Source organism: Pan troglodytes, chromosome 4 (genome assembly GCF_028858775.2).
Source record: "Pan troglodytes isolate AG18354 chromosome 4, NHGRI_mPanTro3-v2.0_pri, whole genome shotgun sequence".
Classification (NCBI taxonomy): domain Eukaryota; kingdom Metazoa; phylum Chordata; class Mammalia; order Primates; family Hominidae; genus Pan; species Pan troglodytes.
In genome coordinates, this window is record NC_072402.2 from 40,891,100 (window position 1) to 40,918,845 (window position 27,746).

At 38.1% G+C, this 27,746-nt stretch overlaps 1 protein-coding gene across 11 annotated transcripts in view; it reads left to right on the plus strand.

Annotated features, from left to right (window-relative positions):
• Positions 1-27,746, plus strand: part of ANKRD31 (ankyrin repeat domain 31) — a 173,014-nt gene that overhangs the window by 84,644 nt on the left and 60,624 nt on the right. For 6 of the 11 annotated variants that reach the window (XM_063810360.1, XM_009449014.5, XM_016953134.4 and 3 more), the window contains exons 13-17: positions 3,606-3,658; positions 4,733-6,251; positions 8,066-8,236; positions 13,231-13,368; positions 14,213-14,355. In XM_063810360.1, the coding sequence (XP_063666430.1) occupies positions 3,606-3,658; positions 4,733-6,251; positions 8,066-8,236; positions 13,231-13,368; positions 14,213-14,355 (2,024 nt within the window). The remainder of the gene's footprint in view (positions 1-3,605; positions 3,659-4,732; positions 6,252-8,065; positions 8,237-13,230; positions 13,369-14,212; positions 14,356-27,746) is intronic. The other 5 variants (XM_063810362.1, XM_016953136.4, XM_054685044.2 and 2 more) reach the window with 1 other exon arrangement.

Below are 27,746 nucleotides of genomic sequence, written 5' to 3' on the forward strand. Positions count from 1 at the left end.
GGCAAGTAATCAACTTAAGGCTGAAAAGGGAGTTTCTTGACAGAACAACTCAAGAATTAAAGGAAAAGCTGAAGATCCAGACCTTGGAAAGGTCAAGAATAAAAGCAGCTCCAGGGATCTAGGCAGCAGGAACCAATGGTATCTCTCTTCAGAGAGCTGCCTATGAGGTTATGTGCTGGGCAGGCAAAACAACAGATGCTCTCTAACCCACCTCCACTGGAATTTATTTTCTATGAAGAGTCATTCATTCATTCATTCATTGTATCAGGGTTGCTATGTATCAAACACTAAATAGTGCCAAAGCCTGATAATACAAGATGAATAAGAAACAGGGATAGCAAGCAATTACGATGAAGAATGTGATAAAAGAATGCTCAGGCCCTATGAGAGTACATAAAAAAGACACATAACCCAGGCTCCTTCATGTCCAGGAGGATAACAGGACAGATATTACATATCTATCTTGGTTAATGATTAAGTGTCAACACAAACCCTTTGATAAGTCTATTAGAAAAGATCTTTTCCCGATCTAAATGGTTTTAAATGAAATTTAAAGTACATTTCTGTATTAGTTTGTTCTCATGCTGCTAATAAAGACATACCTGAGACTGGGTAACTTATAAAGGAAAGAGGTTTAATTGACTCACAGTTCTGCAGGACTAGGGAGGCCTAAGGAAACTTACAATCATGGTGGAAGTGAAACAAACACGTCCTTCTTCACATGGCAGCAGCAAGGAGAAGTGCAGGGGAACAGCCCTTTATAAAACCATCAGATATTGTGAGACTTATTCACTATCAGGAGAACAGCATGAGAAAAACCTGCCCCCATGATTCAATTACCTCCCGCTGGGTTCCTCCCATGACACATGGGGATTATGGGAGATACAATTCAAGATAAGATTTGGAAGGGGACACAGCCAAACCATATCAATCTCCTTCCCAGCTGGGTTCTATTTAATATAAAACAGTTCTTCCAATTATTGTTAGGTGTGTCTGTTATTGAAAATTAGGTACAGTTGAGCAATCTAACAACCAGTCATGAGAGTAGTTTTTCTTTAGGGTTAGTGGATCTATTTTATTATTTTATGGATTTTATTTTATAAATCATATACTTGATCAAGAAATGCAGTTGTCTGAATGCTATTGACAAGAACTAAGTCCTGGATCAAAATATTCTACTTTTATAGTAAAGAGAAAACTTCATTGATAATTGAAGGCTACCAGGAGGTAATTAATTAATGGTTCATTAGAGCAAAAAACTTCCTTCCAAGTAGCCAAATTGCATGAGAAGTGAGACAGACAGTAACTTGTTGAAGCCAGGTCTATACAAGCACATTAAGATAAATTATTAAAACAATCGTATTAACATTTTAAACTATATGGAAAATTGCAAATAAAATTCAGTTGGAGGCAAAAGTATATTTTTAAATTATTGCTTTGATAATCTGCTTAACTGCTTGACTTCTCTATTTTAAATAATTACAACATGCATTGTTTTGCTCTTCTGGGAATGCTTCCTACAGCATTCTAGTCCTTTCTCCAAATCCAGAATACCCTCTTCACCAGTGCCCACTTTAATCTATTCCTACCCAATGAAATTTCTTTCATGTAAAGGAATCCCAAACATTTCTCCATAGGACTAAGCTCCCACTCTTCCTTTGTGAGAGAATTTACTAAGATGGGTTGTGTTATCATGCTTCACCAGATGGTTTGAATATTTCTTAAGTTTAAACTTTCAAATTCCATGATTAATTATCAGCCTACTTTTCAATATGAATGCAAAATTAGGTTACTTAAGTAAAGAATATATGTATGTAAATAGAGAATATTATTTCACTTAAATAAATAAAAACAGAGTATTCATTTTTAAGTTCCAGATGAAGAGCTTTCAAGTATGGGAATGATGAATAAAGAACTTTCCTCATATAAAATATATTTGCTGCTTTTCTAGCTTAAAGTAAAATATATCTACTTTGATGTAGGACAAGGGTTCAGTCCTAACTTTATAGCCTCATAGGCTATAAAGCTTATAGGGTAAATTAACATTCCTAATTTTCTTATCTGTAAACTTGAGTTTATAATATCTCTGCATCTACCTGTATACCTATGGGATTGTTAATGTGAGGACTGAAGTTAATATATGTAAATATCTCAACACAGTACCCAGTACATTATGGGAACTCAGAGTGGCAGAGGGAAAATAATATAGCTATATCACTAAATATCACCACCTCAGAATTTATACCTGGGTATTAAGTTGGTTGTATTAGGGAATGTAAAGTCTTAAAACTCAGAGAAAATAAAGCCCTGTTCTTCCTTCCAGATTCTCTTAGGAACCATGTCCCTTGCAGGGTGGTTTCTGGAAAATACGATTTTTCTACTCTTTTATTTAAGATCAAAGGTTTGGAGAAGGTATAGTGTCCTTTTGCTCTTAGAAAATAATAATAACAATAATAATGGAGCACTTTCTCTATACCTAGGATTCATGTAAACACTTTACATGGATTATATAATTCAATCTTCACCATTCTATGAGGTTGAAACTATTATTAGCTTTCATTTATGGGCATTTTATGGAGGCAGAGACATTAAGAAATTTGCTCAAGGTCAGCCAGCTGCTAAGCAGATGAGAATCAAGACTGAAACTCTGGATTGAGTCCCCAGAGACGGTGCTCCAAAGGAATAGCACCTTTTTGCTTGGTAAAAGGACATTATGTTTGACTTTTTCACCTGTATAATGTGAATGAATCAATGTCATGCTTCATTATGCAGCTCATAATTTGATTGCTATCATGAAAGTTATCCCCAAGAAATAAATTAAATTGCTCTGTTTTTGAATTACATCCTCATTAAAATATTTTACATTTCTAGCTTATATTTAGGGAAATTTGTGTTATGTATCACATACAAGATGTTCATTCATTTATTCCTTCCTCTGTCAAATATTCTTTGAATATTTCCTGTGTGTAAGCCATTGTTCCTAGGTTTTTATCTTTTGTAGCCAAATGCATATATAGTTAACTTTGATGCTACTTTTATTACATAAAGGAGGCTATGAAGAGACACTAAAATACATTCCTTTTATTATCAACTTAGGCTTTTTAAAAATAATCTTTTTCCCCCTGTGCATTCACAAGACGGCCTTTTCCATCTGTGTATGTTTTACTTTAAAGAGAATGCAGCATTCAATTAGGACTTTATTAAGCAGGCATATTAGGAGATGATAATCTAATTAATTATAAAATAATTTTTCACCTTATAAAAGTAGCTTGCACACAGTTACATAATCTATTGAATAAAAAGGTCATATCTGGATATATCTGTGGGGAAAATAAATACTGAGTTTAATGCCAATCTTTAGTATTAGTTATTCTGTTAGATCTGCTCTGCTTTCCCTATAGAAATATTTTAGCTCTCTTAAGATAGTATTTGATTTCTAATATGGAACTTATAGGAATGTTGTATGTGCCAATTTTAATATAAAATGTTTGCATAATTTCACTTATTCCACTTGGTTTTCTCGTGGCAAAGGACTGGTGGGTTTTAGAAGTCTAAAGTCTAAACACTAGAAGCTGTTTTCATTGATTTTCTCTTTTTGTTTACAGCTCAAAGGAGTAGCATTGACCCACTAGACATAGAGGATGTGTACCAACACAAGGTATATCTATGTTTAGTAATAAACATTTTTATAGGGATGTAACTTCTGGTTGTTTCATAGATTGTCAAAGGGAAGAGAAAGACTGCTGAAGCTTTAGTAATAATGACTTCACATTTGCTTTTAAGACACTAGAATAATTGCATGAGAATCAGAGGGTTCTGGGCTGTTAGTTTGTGGCATATCTGGGCACGCTAATATATTGGTAACCATTTCCTTCCTCCTCCTCTTTATGGAGCTTAAGGTTTATCAACTATGTCTAATTTCCTGTGGCCTAAGCATAGTACAGGAAAGAGTCAAAGGTATTAGCCCATCCCTTCAAACTTTACATCGTGGGCAGTTACTCTTCATCTAGTACTTGAGTTGTGTGAATGAGAGGAAGCTGTGTTCCTGTTTTAATCTTAGCAGCCCATAATAATTTTTTCATACAGACCAGTTGAAGAGTATATCTGTCTTCCTGTTTTTAAGTCAATTTTTCTGCTTCCATCCCATAGTTCTCCCAGATACTAGAAGAAGAAACCCCTAATTCTAGCTCCACCTATATAACAATTGGGAGAGGAGAGTGTTTCTAAAGCATTTGTGTAAAGCTTCTTGTAAAGTTTATAGAGTCTGACTACTGGAATCTGCTTTCTTTGATTTTCTCTTGCTGTTTACAGCTCAAAGGAGTAGCACCAATCCACTAGACACAAAAGATGTACACCAACACAGAGTTTCCTTGTAAAGGAAACTTTGATCTGATTAATTTAAAAGCATATAAAAATTAAGTAGATTAAAATTTTTTTATTATGTTTAATAAGATTAGTAGTGCTACAATACTGGCAAGAAGGAATTAAAATCTACAGTAGAAAGTAAAGATTAGTATACATACTGAGTCTAAATCTATTACATTTGCCTTTCTTCTATTAGTCTGCATTTCTGAAATATCAGGTTGGCTGTATCCCAGCAGGATCTGTGGTTAGATTGAATTAGAAAATAATAGTTTGAATCAAATAATAGTTGATTTATCAATAATCCAGATTGAATTGATATAGTACGACCGCTGAAAATTAAAGCTAACTATGTATTTTTTTTCTATAGAAACCAAAGTTCAGTTCTAAAAGTCACATTTGGCATGTTTATAATGAAAATTCCAACAGACAGAAGCTGGAACATGTAAAAGTCAATAAAGGAAGCAAAGCGAGTTTATTTATAAATAAAGAAGATGTATATGAATATTACCAAAAAGATCCCCAAAACACAAAATTTGGTAAATCCAAGCATAAACAATCAACTCTTAACCAGATATACTCTACAGGACTCAGAAAGGGCAATCTCCATAACGTCAAAGATCCCAACACAAACGTGCCAAAAGGTATAGGAAGAAGAAAAATACAACATAAAAGGACCCAAGCAGATGATGTAGACTGTAATCCAAGAAAGATACTAGCTGTCTCTCCTTCCAGGAGAATAAACAGATTGGTTACCTATCAGCAGCATATTCCAGAAACCCATAATGACCTTCCAGAAGAATTGTGTGAACCTTCCAGCTTAACTCTGTCAAGCCTGAAAAATGGATTAGATAGCAGTACTGAGGCTTGTTCAGTTTCCAAAGAGATACACATCCAGAACCTGGATTTATCAGATAGTCAAGAAGTTCAATGCTTGGAATTAGAATCTGTTGACCAAACTGAAGCTGTTTCTTTCCCAGGACTTTTATTACATAAAGAAATCAAGTTACCAGTTGTTACTACAGATAAGCAGCCTCACACTCTCCAGGAACAACACCATGTACTTTATAAATCTCATGAAAACAGTAACTTGGTCCCAAAAGATGAGAGATTTAACAAATGGGAAAATTCTTTCCTATCCTTTGTAAAGGAAAATTCTGATAATGATGATGATGATGATTGCTCTACCTCTGAGAAGGCTATAACATCTAAAAAGGTGTTGTGTTCTACAGGTGGCAAAAAACACTATAATTTTAAGGAGAATTTAACAAATAAAAAAGAAATGGGTTTTCAACAGTTTTTACTTTCTGAAGATCATCTTTCACAGGAAAATGAGTTAAAAGCAGTCAGCCTAACCACACTTCCAGAACAGGAAGCTGTTAATTTTTCTTATTCAGATAATGCAGTTATTTCTGAACATGTTGCAAATTATGAACAATGCATATTTGGACCTTCTTTTGATCACTCAAATGGCAATCCTGAGCAAAATTCCCTGGCTTGTATGAGAACAATTTTGACACATGAGGCTTCAAAGTTGACTAATCATATGGAGCTATTCAAAAAGCCACAGGATTATATTCCCAGAGCACCAACTTTTTTAATGAATCAAACAGATACACATATTGTGGAAAAGGTGGCAAAGAATTGTGACACTGAGAGGAATTACATTGACAGAGACCAAAAAATAATTTATTCAAATGAGCCTTTATCCATAGTTGCTCATTCTCAAGTAATAGAAACAACTAAAGTTGAAAAAAGGAGACAAAACCATCTAGAAAGTGAGACTATACATGATATAGATTCTCATTCCACTGATAATATGAGTAAAGAATTGGCCAACATCTCAAAACTTAGTCAAAGAGAAAAGAAGGAAATTTCTCACAAACCAGGTATTAGTAATATTGCTTAATCTGTACATATTTCCTATAGATTTACTTATTTTTATAGAAATTTCCAACTGAATTGTATTCAAACGATGGCCAAACTGAGAAGAATGAGGATATGTGGGCCATATTTTGAGATGCCACTAAACCTAGTAGTTAAGTAACAGTGATTACTTCGAAAGTCAAAACGATGTTATCAAAGACGGTTGCTAAGCTGATATTGACTGATGGTAATAAACAGTAGTTTTTTTAATAATTATTATTATACTTTAAGTTCTGGGATACATGTGTAGAACGTGCAGATTTGTTACATAGGTATATATGTGCCATGGTGGTTTGCTGCACCCATCAACCCATCATCTACCTTAGGTATTTCTTCTAATGCTATCCCACCAGTAGCCCCCCGACCCCATGACAGGCCCTGGTGTGTGATGTTCCCCTCACCATGTGTTCTCATTGTTCAATTCCCACTTATGAGTGAGAACATGTGGTGTCTGGTTTTCTGTTCCTGTGTTAGCTTGCTGAGAATGATGGTTTCCAGCTTCATTCATGTCCCTGAAAAGGACATGAACTCATCCCTTTTTATGGCTGCATAGTATTCCATGGTGTATATGTGCCACTTTTTTTTATCCAGTCTATCATTGATGGGCATTTGGGTTGGTTTCAGGTCTTTGGTATTGTGAACAGTGCCACAATAAACATACATGTACATGTGTCTTTATAGTAGAATGATTTATAAGCCTTTGGGTATATACCCAGTAATGGGATGGCTGCATCAAATGGTATTTCTGGTTCTAGATCCTTGAGGAATCACTGTACTGTCTTCCATAATGGTTGAACTAATTTACACTCCCACCAACAGTGTAAAAGCATTCCTATTTCTCCACATCCTCTCTAGCATCTGTTGTTTCATGACTTTTTAATGATCGCCATTCTAACTGGCGTGAGATGGTATCTCATTGTGGCTTTGATTTGCATTTCTCTAATGACCAGTGATGATGAGCTTTTTTTCATGTTTTTTGGCCACATAAATGTCTTCTTTTGAGAAGTGTCTGTTCATATCATTTGCCCACTTTTTGATGGGGTTATTTGTTTTTTTCTTGTAAATTTGTTCCTTGTAAATTCTGGATATTAGCCCTTTGTCAGATGGACAGATCGCAAAAATTGTCTTCCATTCAGTAGGTTGCCTGTTCACTCTGATGATAGTTTCTTTTGCTGTGCAGAAGCTCTTTAGTTTAATTAGATCCCATTTATCAATTTTGGCTTTTGTTGCCATTGCTTTTGGTGTTTTAGTCATGAAGTCTTTGCCCATGCCTATGTCCTGAATGGTATTGCCTAGGTTTTCTTCTAGGGTTTTTATGGTTTTAGGTCTTATGTTTAAGTCTTTAATCCATCTTGAGTTAATTTTTGTCCCCTGAGGGTAAGGAAGGGTTCCAGTTTCAGTTTTCTGCATATGGCTAGCCTGTTTTCCCAACACCATTTATTAAATAGGGAATCCTTTCCCCATTGATTGAATAAACAGTATTTCTATCACTCTTTCTGTTGCTTTTTAATATAGTATTTATTGAGCATCAGGAAACCTAACAACATTTTGATAGCAGGAAATTGTTAGGTCTATTCATTTCAACTATCTACTATATTCCCACCAAGCTGCAACCAGCAAACTTTTTGTCTGTTACATAAAAACATTTTTAAAAGCTTCCATTTTCTTAAACAGTCCAGTGTGGAACAGAAACTTTAAAAAATTAGAAATTTTATTTTCTAATTGTATAACCAGGTAGGAGAACAACAACACTGATATTGTAAAATGTTTGTTTCAGATGAGGAATTAACTAATAACATCAGTGGAGATGAAATAACTATAAGAAATTGTGAGGAGATAAAAGAAAAAACGGAGTCAGAAATTCACATGCCTACTAATAGCCAAGAACACAAAACAGTTCAGAATTTCAGAAAAAGACAAAGTTTCTTAAAAACTACCTGCAACCTAGGTTTGTATTCCTATAATTTTATAGGTTAAAGTTTACAAAATCAAGCCCAGCAATTCACTCTACTTCAAGGAATTTCTAAACTTTCAGATATATTGTTTCTTTTTGTAGTTATTCACTGACTTATATGACTATTTCAGCGATATTTGTTGTTAAGGCATCACTTGATAATCCAATAATCTTTAAATATATTCATGTCATACTTCTTTCTATGACTTCTAGTTTATTATATTAGAGGAGATAAGGTAAACTGCAGACACAGCAAGAATATTCAGTGGGGACAGCAGGCGTGAAATGTATCAGATTCTTTAGATACTTCCATTCAGCCCTTTTAACATAAGGGAAATTAAAGAAACATAGCCATTAGTTTGTTTTGTGTCAGATGAGTGAACTATGTGTGTTTCACAGTACGGACAAGCTAAGCATCCTTTGATAGTTCTTGGAGATAGTTCTGTCATAAACAATAGGCTGGACCACTTCAGGTTAAACATTATTCACTGAATGTTGATTTACATACTGTCTGTTAAGAGGTAGGAAGGACACTGAATTAGGCATTCTCTATGAATATTCTTTCATTTTCCCCCTCTCATGTAAACTGAAATCCTTCTTATACATACCTCCTATAGTGGGTTGAATGCTGGCCCCCCAAAACATGCCCTGTCCTAATCCCTGTAGTTCGTGACTATTACCTTATATAGTAAAAGCATGCCTATTACCTTCTTTGCATATGTAATCAAGTTAAGAACCCTAAGATAAGGAGACCATCCTGGATTATCCAGGTGGGCCCTAAATCTAATTACTGTGTCCTTATGAGACAAACACAGGGAGATTTGAAACACACAGAAGAAATGATGAGATGAAGGCAAAGGAGCAATGTAGCCACAGCCAAGGAAGCCAAGGAATGCTGACAGCCATCAGAAGCTAGAAGAGGCACAGAAATATTCTCTCCTAGAGCTTCCAGAGGGAGTACAGCCCCGTTGACACTTTGATATTGATTTCTGGTTTCCAAACTATGAGAGAATATATTCTGTTGTTTTAAGTCACCCAGTTTGTGGTAATTTGTTACAGCTACCGCAGGAAACTTCACACCTCTCTAGCAGCACTTAATCATATTTAAATGTAATTTTTAACATGTCTATTATTCCACCAGACTGTAAGCCACTTGAGCAGAGAATTGAACTGCTCCAGAGGTAAGAATTTTAGATAGTGACATCTGGGATTCCCTAAAACAATGGCAGGCTTACCTCCTGCTGATCACCCAACAGTGAATTCAACTATGCCCAAGTTCTGCCACATTCCCCTCACCCTCCACAGATTTCCAATTAGGATTTTAGTTTTCCTCACTAAAATATGAATGAACAGATAGTCAAGAATCGACAAGTATTTGCAGAAAACACCAATATGAAAGATATCAAAGTAAACTAAGCAGACCAAAGGAACCCAGAAGAAACAAAAACTATACAAGAATCAAGAAGCATCTAATATTTTTTCCAAAAAGGTATAGAAAAGAGGGAACAATAAGAGAACAATACAGAGCTTTTAGTTGTTGAAAACAGAAATTTAAATAAATAGATAATATATAGATATGTGCAGCAGGGTTACAAGGCAAAGCTTTACAAGTCTACTAAGGACAAAAAAAGAAAAAGCTGAAAATAGGAGAGAAAAGATAAAAACATTAAAGATCACTCCAGGAAATCCAGGGAGAATAGCGAGTGAACAGTAGAAGAAATCATTAAAGAAAGAATACAAGAAATGAGATAGGCATTTCCATATTGAAAGTACCACTTAGTGTCTAGTACAGTGAACAAGACACCTCACTGAAATTTTAGAACAGGAATAAAGAGAAGATCCTGAAAGCTTCCGAGAAGAAAAAACTGGTCACATAATGGAGAGAAATCTAAGTATTTAATAGCATTATACTTATTAATAGTAACATCAGATTCCAAACTACAGTGGAGTTTTTGAAGAGGTTTAGGATGAGTACTATTTGTTTCCTTTTGAATTTCTATCAGATTTTGTTATTTTATGTTTTTAGTCAAATGCTGTACAAACTTATGATGTTAGTAACATTGAGAAGTTTTTGAGTTTTTCTCCAAAATGTATATTACATGGCTACCTTCTTTGCTACAAACACACCAGGAACAAGAATTTATACCATCCACAGTAAGGATTATTGGGAGAGTTTGTTGTTGTTGTTGTTGTTTGAGACAGGGTCTTGTCTGTCACCCAGGCTAGAGAGCAGTGGCACAATCACAGTTCACTGCAGCCTTGACCTCCCAGGCTCACATGATTCTCCCACCCCAGCATCCCTCAGTAACTGGGACTACATGCCACCACACCCCGCTAATTTTTTTTTCTTTTCTTTTTTTGAAACGGAGTCTCGCTCTGTCACCCAGGCTGGAGTGCAGTGGCACGATCTCGACTCACTCACCCTGCTAATTTTTAAATTTTTTAAAGAAATGTCATCTCCCTATGTTGCCCAGGCTAGTCTCAAACTCCTGCTACCTCAGCCTCCCAAAGTGCAAGGATTACAAGTGTGAGGCACTGTGCCCAGCTGGGAGAGATTTTTCTATTCACACTTGCAGTCTGCAGGCCTGCAATCTTAGATATAATTTTCAAATGTATTCTCTGTCTCTCATATGTATATATATATACACACACACACACACATAAGTTTTTAATTCTTCCAATAAAGAATTTTGGATTGCTAATCTCTAAAGAGCAATATGTTTTTGTCTGGGTGCCAGTGGAAGAGATATATGAGACTTATTCTTCCCTGTGATTCATATAACCCAAGAATCCATTTTTTAGAGAATGGTTCTCTAATCTTTTTATCTCTTGCCCTGAAACCATATGCATGGTTGATGACATTTAGGAAGTAGAGCAAGAAGATTGTCCCAAAGTTTAATGCAGTGATTCTCAAACCTTAGTTTGCATCAGAATTACCTGAAAAGCTTGTTAAAACACAGATTGCTGGGCCCTACCCTCAAATAATCTGATTCAGTAGGTGTGTTAGTTGTCTCTATTACACACTTATTGTCTCATACTTTCTGTAGGTCAGGAATCAGGCATGGCTTAGTTGGGACCTCTAACAGAATTGTTCATAGGCAGCAAAGTGTTGGCCAGGACTGGGGTCTCATCTGAAGGCTCTACTAGGGAAGGATACACTTTCAAGCTCATGTGATTGTTGGCAGAATTCAATTTCTTGAGGATGGTTGGCTGAGGGCCTCAGTTCCTCACTGGTGATTGGCTGGTGGCCATCCTCAGTTTCTTGCTGGGTGGGCTTCTCCAACATGGCTACTTGCATCATCAAAACTTACAAGCTGAAGGCAATACAGCAAGTCTGCTAGCAGGACAGAAAATGTTACAATCTCTTTTAACTTAATCAGTTAAATGAAATACCTTCAATATGGAAATATTCTATTGGTTAGAAGCAAGCTATTCAAGAGAAGAAGAGTACACAAAGTCATAAATACCAGATGGTGAGGATCATTAGGAGCCATTTTAGTCTGTCCTCCAAAGTAAGTTTGGAGTGGACTGGGGAATTCGCATTTCTAACAAGTTTCCTCCATGGTGTCGATACCACTGATTTAACAAATATTTTCTGTTTCTTCACCCTATCCGTTTATTTTGCTTTGCATCTCAGTCTGAAGCTTCTCTAATGCAGATCCTTTCTTCCTTCCTTCCTTCCTTCCTTCCTTCCTTCCTTCCTTTCTTTCTCTCTCTCTCTCTTTCCTTCCTTCCTTCCTTCTTTCTTTCTTTTCTTTTCTTTTTTTTGAGACGGAGTGTATCTCTGTTGCCCAGGCTGGAGTGCAGTGGTGCAGTCTTGGCTCAGGGCAACCTCCACCTTCCAGGTTCTAATGATTCTCCTCCCTCAGTCTCCAGAGTAGCTGTGATTACAGGCATCCACCACCATGCCCGGCTAAGTTTTGTATTTTTAGTAGAATGCTGGGATTACGGACATCAGCCACCGTGCCTGGCCCTGATGCAGTTTCTATAGAAAACAAACCTTCAGGTTCCTGGCTTTGGGTTGGAGATCTGGGATAAGAGAAGTGGTTGCTAGTCAGTTGAGGGTTGGGGAAGGAAACCTGGAGTCCCAACTTTTCTATGTAAAAGATCTTATATAAAAGATATTAACCAACTGCCCAGCGCCCACGCCCACTGTTCCACACACCTGCCTTCCATAGTGCCTCATTTCCCCAAGTGTGGAGTGCGTGAGGTCAGATTGGCTCTCTCTCTACAATTCCCTTTGCAGGCACTTGTGTTGGAGCATTCCCCATTCTGCCAAGTCAGTTCACTGTTCTCCATCATTGACTTTCTAATCCCCCCAAATGTGTTGAAGTCTTTGTCCTTTATTGTTTCCTCTTTCATTTTTTTAATATGGTACTTTAAAATTTCTTTTACTGTCATTTTAGCATGGTTTTGGCAGGAAATAGGGGGAAAACATGATCAGTTCATTACTTTTAGTTCCAACTTAAGTCTGTCTAACTTGTATTGCAAGGAAGAGATTTAAAAAACAAAATCTTTGGTTAATGATATTGTACAGCACATTTTGTGAAAGAAAAATGGAAAACCATAGGCCATAGTTTGTTACTTGGCACCTATGTGATCAGGAATACACCCATTGAGATACAGAATGGCTGTAGAAAGATGATTTTTTATAATATCTCAGTTATCTTGAGAAAAATATTATTCATTATTAAAGGACTACTGAGAATTAGATGAGTGTAGATAGAACTGAAGCAAGTTAATTTGTTTTAATCAAGTGTTTGATAGAGTGATTAATCAACAGCTAGAATGAATACAAAGTAATGTGCTTAGATGCTTATTATTTCTTCAGAAATTATATATTAAAACAATAACAGCAATGATAACATTAATTGATATATGTTTCTGTGTAGTGTGGTATTTTGAGGAAGTTGTTATGTATTTTCTAAGATCCTTTATAACAATCAGCATTTGGCAGAAAATAAACCTCTTGTTTGGCAAATTTACAGGAATGAAAACAGGTGGGATCAACAAGAGGAATGCCAGAGGGGAAAGCCAGCTTCATTTAGCCGTCAGAAGAGGAAATCTGTCCCTAGTGAAAGCCCTGATAGAATCTGGAGCAGATGTGAATCTAAACGATAATGCAGGTTTGGATCCTTTTAATTTAATTACCTTTATAATTTGAACTCACTGAAATACACATTTCAACACCTCCTGCCCCCTCCAATTTGTTCCTGGCTGATATGTAAGTGATAACTTTGAACAATCTTTTTTATATTATATTAGTGTTTAGTTGAATACTAAGATTTATCATTGTTAAAAGACCTTTTTCCTTTGAAACAGTTTTTAACATCCATTTGGGAGCATCAGAGAGGGTAGACAGAACGGGGAGTAAAGGGAGTTAGGCCTTTTCCTTGGAAGCCTCAAGTTTATCCTGTAACTTTGATGAGAATGCAGAATTTTCTCATTCTCCTATCCCTTCTTCTCTTTCTCCTCCTTTTATACTGTTCCTTTTTCTCTCTTTATTTTTATTCTAAAACTATGAAAAATTTACCTAACATTTTGCTTAAGCACAAAAGAATCTTCTCTGAAGAATTCCACAGGGAAAAACTCAAAGGTTAATTAAACCAGGTGTCATTTTAAAGAGAAATGTGGCAATGCAAAGATACACATAGGAAAGTCAGACGTTTTAATATCTGAGTTGAAACAAATCAAAATGAGTAGTATTTACTCTCATTGTGTTTTGCATTCTGTGAGTCTTTTGCTTTGGCACTTATATCAACAAATATTTGTGATGAGACCAATTTGTTTCCAAAATTAAACATAAATTATAAGTCCATAGTTTTTTGTATTATTTCTTGTTCAATACTTAGTATATACATATGAATCAATATGGATATTGCATTAATGCAACAAAACCTTAGTAATACAGATATTACATGAGTATTGATTCGCATGAAGCAGGGTTTTTTTTTCTTTTTCTTTTTTTAGGTTGGACACCACTTCATGAGGCATCTAATGAAGGATCTATTGATATAATTGTAGAGTTATTAAAAGCTGGTGCTAAGGTTAATTGTGAAAATATAGATGGAATTCTGCCCTTACATGATGCTGTTGCAAACAATCATTTAAAGGTACAGTGCACATCACATTAAGATCTTACTACTTTTTCTTAGGAAATGAATGAAGAAAATGAAGATTTTTTAAACTGAGAACTAAAATGATTCAGTAAAACAAGTGATTTTTTTAAAACCTGCTTCAAATTACAAATGAAGATACAATAATATATATGGATTAGAAAATCTATGTATCCTAATGAATCATTTCTCCATTATTTCTTCATCACAAAATACATGCAAGTCAGAAGAGAGTAAAAGTAAACACAACCCATAAGTCTAATACATTATATTTTTAATTGTCTAAGATAATTTGCTGTTGTGCACAGAAGAGTCTAATTATAGTGATGATATGTGTGACAGCTAGATTTTTTTAACTTAAAATTTCTCAGTGGGTTAGGGGTAAAAACATGAATCATTTGTTTTCCGGGTGTTTGTTGTATCTTTTTCTCTTTTGTTTTTCTTTATCAAGCACCCGTTGTAAAAATATCACAAGAAAAGATTACGAGGGTCATTATTTCAATGACACTGACTTTCAAATCTCGACCTTAAGATTCTTCAGATGTTTACACTCATCTTTCTGTTTGACAAAGCATAGGAGAAAACCCTTATTGTTATCCATAGACAATATAGACCAGTAATAATTTTTTCTATTGTTACTATTTGTTTTATAATAAAATATTTTTAATTAAAGTATATACTTTTTTTATTATTATACTTTAAGTTCTAGGGTACATGTGCACAATGTGCATGTTTGTTACATAGGTATACATGTGCCATGTTGGTGTGCTGCACCCATCAACTCATCATTTACATTAGGTATATCTCCTAATGCTATCCCTCCCCCCTACCCCCACCCCATGACAGCCCTGGTGTGTGATGTTCCCCACCCTGTGTCCAAGTGTTCTCATTGATCAGTTCCCACCTAAGAGTGAGAACATGTGGTGTTTGGTTTTCTGTCCTTGTGATAATTTGCTCAGAATGATGGTTTCCAGATTCATCCATGTCCCTGCAAAGGACATGAACTCATCCTTTTTTATGGCTGCATAGTATTCCATGGTGTATATGTGCCACATTTTCTTAATCCACTCTATCATTGATGGACATTTGGGTTGGTTCCAAGTCTTTGCTATTGTGAATAGTGCCACAATAAACATACATGTGCATGTGTCTTTATAGCAGCATGATTTATAATCCTTTGGGCATATACCCAGTAATGGGATGGCTAGGTCAAATGGTATTTCTAGTTCTAGATCCTTGAGGAATCGCCACACTGTCTTCCACAATGGTTGAACTAGTTTACAGTCCCACCAATGGTGTAAAAGTGTTCCTATTTCTCCACACCCTCTCCAGCACCTGTTGTTTCCTGACTTTTTAATGATTGCCATTCTAACTGGTGTGAGATGGTATCTCATTGTGGTTTTGATTTTCATTTCTCTGATGGCCAGTGATGACGAGCTTTTTTTCATGTGTCTGTTGGCTGCATAAATGTCTTCTTTTGAGAAGTGTCTGTTCATATCCTTCACCCACTTTTTCATGGGGTTGTTTGATTTTTTCTTGTAAATTTGTTTAAGTTCTTTGCAGAGTCTGGATATTAGCCCTTTGTCAGATGGGTAGATTCTAAAAGTTTTCACCCATTCTGTAGGTTGCCTGTTCACTCTGATGGTAGTTTCTTTTGCTGTGCAGGAGCTCTTTAGTTTAATTAGATCCCATTTGTCAACTTTGGCTTTTGTTGCCATTGCTTTTGGTGATTTAGTCATGAAGCCCTTGCCCATGCCTATGTCCTGAATGGTATTGCCTAGGTTTTCTTCTGGGGTTTTTATGGTTTTAGGTCTACATTTAAGTCTTTAATCCATCTTGAATTAATTTTTGTATAAGGTGTAAGGAAGGGATCCAGTTTCAGCTTTCTGCATATGGCTAGCCAGTTTTCCCAACACCATTTACTAAATAGGGAATCCTTTCCCCATTTCTTGTTTTTTTCAGGTTTGTCAAAGATCAGATTATTGTAGATGTGTGATATTATTTCTGAGGGCTCTGTTCTGTTGCATTGGTCTATGTGTCTGTTTTGGTACCAGTACCATGCTGTTTTGGTTACTGTAGCCTTGTTGTATAGTTTGAAGGCAGGTAGCGTGATGCCTGCAGCTTTGTTCTTTTTGCTTAGGATTGTCTTGGCTATGCGGGCTCTTTTTTGGTTCCATATGAACTTTAAAGTAGTTTTTTCCAATTCTGTGAAGAAAGTCATTGGTAGCTTGATGGGGATGGCATTGAATCTATGAATTACCTTGGGCAGTATGGCCATTTTCACGATATTGATTCTTCCTATCAATGAGCATGGAATGTTCTTCCATTTGTTTGTGTCCTCTTTTATTTCGTTGAGCAGTGGTTTGTAGTTCTCCTTGAAGAGGCCCTTCACATCCCTTGTAAGTTGGATTCCTAGGTATTTTATTCTCTTGGAAGCAATTGTGAATGGGAGTTCATTCATGATTTGGCTCTCTGTTTGTCTGTTATTGGTGTATAGGAATGCCTGTGATTTTTGCACATTGATTTAGTATCCTGAGCCTTTGCTGAAGTTGCTTATCAGCTTAAGGAGATTTTGGGCTGAGACGATGGGTTTTCTAAATATACAATCATGTCATCTGCAAACAGGGACAATTTGACTTCCTCTTTTCCTAATTCAATACCCTTTATTTCTTTCTCCTGCCTAATTGCCCTGGCCAGAACTTCCAAAAGTATGTTGAATAGGAGTGGTGAGAGAGGGCATCCCTGTCTTGTGCCAGTTTTCAAAGGGAATGCTTCCAGTTTTTGCCCATTCAGTATGATATTGGCTGTGGGTTTGTCACAAATAGCTCTTATTATTTTGAGATACGTCCCATCAATACCTAGTTTATTGAGAGTCTTTAGCATGAAGGCTGTTGACTTTTGTTGCAGGCCTTTTCTGCAACCATTGAGATAATCATGGGGTTTTTGTCTTTGGTTCTGTTCATATGATTGATTACGTTTATTGATTTTCATATGTTGAACCAGCCTTGCATCCCAGGGATGAAGCCCACTTGATCATGGTGGATAAGCTTTTTGATGTGCTACTGGATTCGGTTTGCCAGTATTTTACTGAGGATTTTGCATTGGTGTTCATCAGGGATATTGGTCCAAAATTCTCTTTTTTTGTTGTGTAGAGACACAACAGGCTTTGGTATCAGGATGATGCTGGCCTCATCAAATGAGTTAGGGAGGATTCCCTCTTTTTCTATTGATTGGAATAGTTTCAGAAGGAATGGTACCAGCTCCTCTTCGTACCTCTGGTAGAATTTAGCTGTGAATCTGTCGGGTCCTGGACTTTTTTTGGTTGGTAGGCTATTAATTATTGCCTCAATTTCAGAGCCTGTTATTGGTCCATTCAGGGATTCAACTTCTTCCTGGTTTAGTCTTGGGAGGGTGTATGTGTCCAGGAATTTATCCATTTCTTCTAGATTTTCTTGTTTATTTGCGTATAGGTGTTTATAGTATTCTCTGATGGTAGTTTGTATTTCTGTGGAATCAGTGGTGATATCCCCTTTATCATTTTTATTGCGTCTATTTGATTCTTCTCTCTTTTCTTCTTTATTAGTTTTCCTAGTGGTATATCAATTTTGTTGATCCTTTCAAAAAACCAGCTCCTGGATTCATTAATATTTTGAAGGGTTTTTTGTATCTCTATCTCCTTCAGTTCTTCTCTGATCTTAGTTATTTCTTGCCTTCTGCTAGCTTTTGAATGTGTTTGCTCTTGCTTCTCTAGTTCTTTGAATTGTGATGTTAGGGTGTCAATTTTGATCTTTCCAGCTTTCTCTTGTGGGCATTTAGTGCTATAAATTTCCCTCTACACACTGCTTTAAATGTGTCCCAGAGATTCTGGTATGTAGTGTCTCTGTTCTCATTGGTTTCCAAGAACTTCCTTATTTCTGCCTTCATTTCGTTATGTACCCAGTAGTCATTCAGGAGCAGGTTGTTCAGTTTCCATGTAGTTGAGCGGTTTTGAGTGAGTTTCTTAATCCTGAGTTCTAGTTTGATTGCACTGTGGTCTGAGAGACAGTTTGTTATAATTTCCGTTCTTTTATATTTGCTGAGGAGTGCTTTACTTCCAAGTATGTGGTCAATTTTGGAATAGGTGTGGTGTGGTGCTGAAAAGAATGTATATTCTGTTGATTTGGGGTGGAGAGTTCTGTAGATGTCTATTAGGTCCCCTTGATGCAGAGCTGAGTTCAATTCCTGGATATCCTTGTTAACTTTCTGTCTCGTTGATCTGTCTAATGTTGACAGTGGGGTGTTAAAGTCTGCCATTATTATTGTGTGGGGGTCTAAGTCTCTTTGTAGTACACTAAGGAGTTGCTTTATGAATCTGGGTGCTCCTGTATTGGGTGCATATATATATTTATGATAGTTAGCTCTTCTTGTTGAATTGATCCATTTACCATTATGTAATGGCCTTCTTTGTCTCTTTTGGTCTTTGTTGGTTTAAAGTCTGTTTTAGCAGAGACTAGAATTGCAATCCTTGTTTTTTTTGTTGTTTTCCATTTGCTTGGTAGATCTTCCTCCATCCTTTTATTTTGAGCCTATGTGTGTCTCTGCACGTGAGATGGGTCTCTTGAATAGAGCACACTGATAGGTCTTGACTCTATCCAATTTGCCAATCTGTGTCTTTTAATTGGAGCATTTAGCTCATTTACATTTAAGGTTAATATTGTTATGTGTGAATTTGATCCTGTCATTATGGTGTTAGCTGGTTATTTTGCTCGTTAGTTGATGCAGTTTCTTCCTAGCATTGATGGTCTTTACAATTTGGCATGTTTTTGCAGTGGCTGGTACTGGTTGTTCCTTTCCATGTTTAGTGCTTCCTTCAGGAGCTCTTGTAAGGCAGGCCTGATGGTGACAAAATCTCTCAGCATTTGCTTGTCTGTGAAGGATTTTATTTCTCCTTCACTTATGAAGCTTAGTTTGGCTGGATATGAAATTCTGGCTTGAATATTCTTTTAAGAATGTTGAATATTGGCCCCCACTCTCTTCTGGCTTGTAGAGTTTCTGCCAAGAGATCCACTGTTAGTCTGATGGGCTTCCCTTTGTGGGTAACTCGACCTTTCTCTCTGGCTGCCCTTAACATTTTTTCCTTCATTTCAACTTTGGTGAATCTGACAATGATGTGTCTTGGAGTTGCTCTTCTTGAGGAGTATCTTTGTGGCGTTCTCTGTATTTCCTGAATTTGAATGTTGGCCTGCCTTGCTAGATTGGGGAAGTTCTCCTGGATAATATCCTGAAGAGTGTTTTCCAACTTGGTTCCATTCTCCCGTCACTTTCAGGTACACCGATCAGATGTATATTTGGCTTTTCACATAGTCCCATATTTCCTGGGGGCTTTGTTCGTTTCTTTTTACTCTTTTTTCTCTAAACTTCTCTTCTCACTTCAGTTCATTCATTTGATCTTCAATCACTGATACCCTTTTTCCAGTTGATCAAATGGGCTACTGAAGCTTCTGCATGCGTCACGTAATTCTCGTGCCATGGTTTTCAGCTCCATCAGGTTATTTAAGGTCTTCTCTATGCTGTTTATTCTAGTTAGCCATTCGTCTAATCTTCTTTCAAGGTTTTTAGGTTCTTTGCGATGAGTTTGAGAATCCTCCTTTAGGTCAGCGAAGTTTGTTATTACCGATCGTCTGAAGCCTTCTTCCCTCAACTCGTCAAAGTCATTCTCTGTCCATCTTTGCTCCATTGCTGGCGAGGAGCTGCATTCCTTTGGAGGAGAAGAGGCGCTCTGATTTTTAGAATTTTCAGCTTTTCTGCTCTGGTTTCTCCCCATCTTTGTGGTTTTATCTACCTTTGGTCTTTGATGATGGTGACATGCAGATGGGGTTTTGGTGTGGATGTCCTTTCTGTTTGTTAGTTTTCCTTCTAACAGTCAGGACCCTCAGCTGCAGGTCTGTTGGGAGTTTGCTGGAGGTCCACTCCAGACCCTGTTTGCCTGGGTGTCACCAGCGGAGGCTGCAGAACAGCCAATATTGCAGAATGGCAAATGTTGCTGCCTGATCCTTCCTCTGGAAGCTTTGTCTCAGAGGGACACCTGGCAGTATGAGGTGTCAGTCGGCCCCTAATGGGAGGTGCCTCCTAGTTATGCTACTTGGGGGTCACAGACCCACTTGAGGAGGCAGTCTGTCCGTTCTCAGATCTCAAACTCCATGCTGGGAGAACCACTGCTCTCTTCAAAGCTGTCAGACAGGGACGTTTAAGTCTGCCGAAGTTTCTGCCATTGTTTGTTCAGCTATGCCTTGCCCCCAGAGGTGGAGTCTACAGAGGCAGGCAGCCTTCCTTGAGCTGCGGTGGGCTCCACCAATTTTGAGCCTCCCTGCTGCTTTGTTTACCTTCTCAAGCCTCAGCAATGGTGGACGCCCCTCCCCCAGCCTCACTGCCACCTTGCAGTTTGATCTCAGACTGCTGTGCTAGCAGTGAGTGAGGCTCGGTGGGCGTGGGACCCTCTGACCCATGCGCAGGATATAATCTCCTGGTGTGCTGTTTGCTAATGAGAGGTGATAACATGCTAGCAACCCTCGCTTGCTCTCGGTGCCTCCTCGGCCTCGGCATCCACTCTTGCCACGCTCCAGGGGCCCTTCAGCCTGCCGTTGCACTGTGGGGGCCCCTTTCTGGGGTTGGCAGAGCATGGAGCCCACTCCCTCTTCTCATGGGGAGGTGTGGAGGGAGAGGCGCAGGTTGGAGCTGGGGCTGCGTGTGGTGCTCACGGGCCGGTGCTGGTTCTGGGTGGGTGTGGGCTCGTTGGACCCTGCACTTGGCGCAGCCAGCCAGTACGTGCTGGGATAGGAGGCTGGGTCCCGTGCGTGGACCACCGTTCCCTCTTTGTGGGGCCGTTGGCCAAAATGGCCGTTCTCCATCTCTTTCTCACTTCCCCTCTTTTCCTCTTGGTTGTGTGGGACGAGCTCCCTCTGGGCTACCGGAGTGCCCGGGCTAGGTGCTGCAAAGTCCCGTGGCGAGTGCCAGTGAGAGGTGAAGCTGTCTGGGCTTCTGGGATGGGTGGGGACTTGGAGAACTTTTCTGTCTAGCTAAAGGATTGTAAACGCACCAATCAGTGCTCTGTGTCTAGCTAATTGGGTGGGGACCCGGAGAACTTTTCTGTCTAGCTAAAGGTTTGTAAATGCACCAATCAGCACTCTGTGTCTAGATAATCTGGTGGGAATTTGGAGAACTTCTGTGTCTAGCTAAAGGATTGTAAATGCACCAATCAGCGCTCTACGTCTAGCTAAAGGTTTGTAAACGCACCAATCAGCGCTCTGTCAAAACGGACCAATCAGCTCTCTGTAAAACGGACCAATCAGCTCTCTGTAAAATGGACCAATCAGCTCTCTTTAAAGTGGACCAATCAGTAGGATGTAGGTGGGGCCAGATAAGGGAATAAAAGCAGGCCACCAGAGCCAGCAGCAGCAACCCACTCAGGTCCTTTTCCACACTGTGGAAGCTTTGTTCTTTTGCTCTTTGCAATAAATTTTGCTGCTGCTCACTCTTTGGGTCTGCACTACCTTTTTGAGCTGTAACACTCATGGTGAAGGTCTGCAGCTTCACTCTTGAAGCCAGCGAGACCACGAACCCACTGGGAGGAACAAACAACTCCAGACATGCCACCTTTAAGAGCTGTAACAGTCACTGCAAAGGTTTGCGGCTTCACTCCTGAGGTCAGTGAGACCAAGAACCCACCAGTAGGAAGAAACTCTGGACATGTCCAAACATCAGAAGGAACAAACTCTGGACACGCCATCTTTAAGAACTGTAACACTCACCACGAGGGTCCACAGCTTCATTCTTGAAGTCAGAGAGACCAAGAACCCACCAATTCTGAACACACTACGACCACTGGAAAAGCTCAGTATTAGGGTAGGAGTGTTCCGATTTTCCAGGTACCATCTCTAATGGCTTCCCTTGGCTAGGAAAGGGAATTCCCTAACCCCTTGCACTTCCTGGGTAAAGTGATGCCCTGCCCTGCTTTGGCTCACACTTCGTGGGCTGCACCCACTGTCTGACAAGCCCCAGTGAGATGAACCTGGTACCTCCGTTGGAAATGCAGAAATCAACCATCTTCTGCATCGCTCATGCTGGGAGCTGTAGACTGGAGCTTTTCCTATTCAGCTATCTTGGGACCTCTTCAGTAATAATTATTGGTTTGAAAAAATAGTTAAGGAAACCATCAAGAACAATATAAAAAATTCCTTGGATCCTTCGTTGATACCTATTTATCTATCTATAGATATTTTAAGAACCTGGTAACTTTTTAATGTAATTTTGTAAAAGGATATTCTTGCTGTTTTCAGCCTACACATAGCCATGTGGAGGATGTTATTACTGAATTTATGATCTGCTAAAAGATGTGAATTAATGATTAAGAATATACCAGAGTGGGTGAGCTAATGTCCAATGTGGCTTCTTTTGGCTAAAAGAAGCTGTATTAGTTTGTTCTTGCATTGCTATAAAAAACTACCTGAGGCTGGGTGCTTTATGAAGAAAAAAGGTTTGATTGACTCACAGTTCTGCAAGCTATACAGGAAGCATGACTGAGGAGACCTCAGGAAACTTAAAATCATGGCGGAAGGTGAAGGGTAGTAGGCACTTATTCACATGGTGGAGCAGAGACAGAGAGGGAAGGGGGTGATGCTACACACTTTTAAACCACCAGATCTTGTGAGGACTCTGTCAAGAGGTAGCACTAGGGGGATGGGGCTAAACCATTAGAAACCACCCTCATGATCCAATCACCTCCCACCAGACCCCACCTCCAACACTGGGGATTACAATTCAACATGAGATTTGAGTGGGAACTCAAAGCCAAACCATGTTAGAAGCCCTTTGGCCTTTACAGTATTTAAATTTAAAAAGAATAGACAAATTATCAAGATCATATGGTCACAAAATGGAAGAAAGGAAACAGAATTATTAAAGTGATGAACCTGCTGGTTTTTTATAGAGGGAAAAGACCACTTAAAGTGAAACCACTTGGCCAGGCATGTTGGCTCATGCCTGTAATCCCAGTACTTTGGGAGGCCGAAGCAGGCAGATCATGAGGTCAGGAGATCGAGATCATCCTGGCTAACACAGTGAAACCCCGACTCTACTAAAAATACCAAAAAAAAAAAAAAAAAATTAGCTGGGAATGATGGCAGGTGCCTGTAGTCTCAGCTACTTGGGAGGCTGAGGCAGGAGAATGGCTGAACCTGGGAGGTGGAGCTTGCAGTGAGCCAAGATCGCACCAATGCACTCCAGCCTGGGCAACAGAGCCAGACTCCATCTCAAAAATAAATAAATAAAATAAAGTGAAACCACTTAAATAATGATCAAAGTTTCATAGTGGGAAAATCAGGTTTTTCAACATTATCCTGAGGAATGCCACATAAAACAAAAAGAAAGTTAATTTTCTTATTCGTATTTGTGTTGCAGGTCACCAGCTTCACCCCTACCTTTGGAGACTTGTTAGAAGGACTTACAGAACTTATTGTGTTTGTACTCATGGCTGAGATTTATTACAGCAGTGTAGTAAGGATACACATCCAGATCATAAGAGAAAAAGATACAGGTAGAACCTGGAGGTATCAATTTGAAAGTTTTCTTATGCTCTCTTCCTTGTGAAGAGCCACATAGGGCTTAATCTTCCCCCAGCAGTGAAAATGTAGCAACACATATGTTATGGTTCCACCGAGGGAAGCTCATTAGAGACTCAGTGCTCAAGATTTTATTGTAGGCACCCTTTGCCTAGCACATACCAAAATCCCAAAGTCCCAGAAGCGTAAACCACATTGCTTGTGTAGACAGTTTAAGCACAATGAGCCACCCTTATCAGGCAACGTTTTCTATCAGTGTAGTATACTGTTTACAATCCAAGTTCACAGGTGCCAACTAATGGCCAACTCTTCTATGTTAACTCTTTTCTAAACAGTGTTATATTTAGGTTCTAATTGAAATATGTACTAATTTATGGGGGAATCTGCCCCGATATTCACGTAGGTTCGTTTCTATTTTCCCTAATCATCAGCCGGCTTGAGAAATAAAGGGACAGAGTACAAAAGAGAGAAATTTTAAAGCTGGGCCTCCGGGGGAGACATCACATGTCGGTAAGTTCTGTGATGCCCCACAAGCTGCAAAAACCAGCAAGTTTTTATTAGAGATTTTCAAAAGGGGAAGGAGTGTGCGAATAGGTGTGGGTGACAGACATCAAGTACTTAACAGGGTAATAGAATATCACAAGGCAAGTGGAGGCAGAGCGAGATCACATGACCACAGGACCGAGGCAAAATTAAAATTGCTAATGAAGTTTCGGGCACCATTGTCATTGATAACATCTTATCAGGAGACAGGGTTTTGAGATCAACCGGTCTAACCAAAATTTATTAGGTGGGAATTTCCTCTTCCTAATAAGCCTGGGAGCGCTATGGGAGACTGGAGTCTATTTCATCTCTGCAGTCTCGACCATAAGAGATGACCAAGCCCAGGGGGGCCAGTTCAGAGACCCACCCCTAGGTGTGTATTCTCTTTCTCAGGGATGTTCCATGCTGAGAAAAAGAATTCAGCAATATTTCTCCCATTTGCTTTTGAAAGAAGAGAAATATGGCTCTGTTCCCCCCGGCACACCGGCGGTCAGAGTTTAAGGTTATCTCTCTTGTTTCCTAAACATTGCTGTTATCTTGTTCTTTTTTCAAGGTGCCCAGATTTCATATTGTTTAAACACACATGCTCTACAATTTGTGCAGTTAATGCAATTTTCACGTGGTCCTGAGGTGACATACATTCTCCTCGGCTGACAGGATTAAGAGATTAAAGTAAAGACAGACATAGGAAATCACAAAGGTATTGATTGGGGAAGTGATAAGTGTCCATGAAATCTTCACAACTTATGTTTAGAGATTGCAGTAAAGACAGGCATAAGAAATTATAAAAGCATTAATTTGGGGAACTAATAAATGTCCATAAAATCTTCACAATCCACGTTCTTCTGCCATGCCTTCAGCCGGTCCCTCCGTTTGGGGTCCCTGACTTCCCGCAACACTAATTTCTAGAATAGCAATAAACTGAATAAAGTTTGTTTTATTGGCCTAATTTTTCTGGCAAAGTTGTATGTCAGCACATAGGACATCCTTTATCTCACAGTTGATTTTTGCATCATGATGTCAAGGAAGATTGTGAGTGGAAAAAATGTGAACTCAAACTATGTTTTTTCCTAGTCTCTCAATAACAACAGTCAATGCAGAAGACTTCTGTGACCACATGTGTGGGAGTTTCTCCCTACACTCCAGGCAAGCAATCAATTCTGTAGCAGATACCAGCTAGGTGTAACAAAAAGACAAATGAGATTATTAAAAACAAAAATCAACCTGGTAGATTTAAACCCAGCCTTAATGATAATCATTTTAAGTGTAAATGACCTAAACGCTCCAATTAAAAAGCAGAGATACATTGGATAAAGAAGCAATACTCAATTAAATGTAGCATACAAGAAACTCACTTTAAACAAAAGGCACCTAGCCAGGCATGGTGTCTTACACCTGTAATCCCAATAGTTCGAAAGTCTGAGATGGGACGATCATTTGAGCCCAGTAGTTCAAGACCAGCCTGGGCGACATAGTGAGACCCTGTCTCTAAAAAGAAAAAAAACAAACCTCTCTCCCTCTCTCCTTCTCTCTCTCTCTCTCTCCTCTCTTTCTCTGTGTGCATATGCACAGATAAGTTATAAGTAAATTAAGTAAGTTTATGGAAAAACATGTGCCATGCAAACAATAATCAAAAGAGTGGCTTTGGTGACTGATATGCTTAAGCTTTGTGTCCCTACCCAAATCTCATCTTAAATTATAATGCCCTATAATCCCCATAATCCCCTTAATCCCTGCATGTCAAGGGAGAGACCAGTTGGAGGTAATTGGATCATGGGGGCAGTTTCCTCCATGCTGTTCTCGTGATAGTGAGTGGGTTCTCATTAGATCCAATGGTTTTATAAGTGTTTGGTAGTTCCTTCTGTGCTCATTCTCCTTCTGCTGCTTTGTGAAGAAGGTGCCTTGCTTTGCCTTTGCTTTCCGCCATAATTGTAAGTTTCCTGAGGCTTCCCCAGCCATGCTGAACTGTGAGTGAATTAAACCTCTGTCCTTTATAAATTACCAGTTTTGGGCAGTTCTTTATAGCAGTGTGAAAACAGACTAATACAGCAACATAAGACAAAGTAGAATTTAAAGCAAGTAATATTGCCAGGGATAAAGAGACATATTTCATAATTATAAAGGGGACAGTTCGCCAGAAAGACATAACAATTCTAAAAGTGTGTGCACAGAAAAACAAATTTTAAATACATGAATAAATGGAATTGAAATCAAAATAAATTCACAATTAAATTGGAGACTGCAATTCTTTTAATAAATGATTTGTGAAGTATATACCCAGGATATAGAAGCCTTGAACAACATTATCAACCGTGTTACCTACTTGACATTTATTGAAGATGCCAACAACAATGGCAGAAAATCCATTCTTTTCAAAAGCTTACAGAACATTCAGCAATATAGACCAAATGTTGGAGCATAAAACAAGTTTTAATAAAATCAAGATACATGAAGTCATACAAAGTATGTTCTTTCACCAAAATGAAATGCAATGACTAATCAGTAACCAAAAGATTTCTAGAAAGTCCCCACATATTTAGAAATTAAACTGTATATGTCTGAATAACTCATGGGTCACAGAAGAAATCAAAAGAGAAATTAGAAAGTATTTTGAACTGAATTAATATATCAAAATTTATGAGATTTAATGAAACTAGTATTTATATGGAAATTTAAAACTTCAGTGCTTATGTTAGAAAAAAATATAAATTCAGTGACTTTGAGTTTGACCTTACAAAGCTTGAAAAGCAAAAAAGGAGCAAAATAAGTAGAGATAACAGAAATCAATGAAATATAAAACAGACAATGGAGAAAATTAACAAATGCAAAAGTTATTCTTTGAAAAGATGAATAAAATTTATAAACCTTTAGCCAGATTTTAAACAAGACCAAAAGAAGACACAGATTACCAATATCAAAAATTAGGGGACATTGCTATAGATCATACAGAAAATAAAAGGTTAAAAAGGGATTATTGTTACAACCTTATGCCAATAAATTTAACAACTTAAATAAAATGGACAAATTCCTTGAATGCACCTATCAAAGCTTACCCACAAAGAAAAAAAAAATAGCCCTTAGAACCCTATATATGTGAAAGAAAATGAGTTGGTGGTTTAAAAACCTTTTCAAAAAGGAAATTCCAGGTGCAGGTAGTTTCACTGATAAATTTTACCAATAATTGAGGAAGAAACAAATGAGCCGTACACAAACTCTTCCAGAAAAGTAAAAAGGATGTACTTCCCAAGT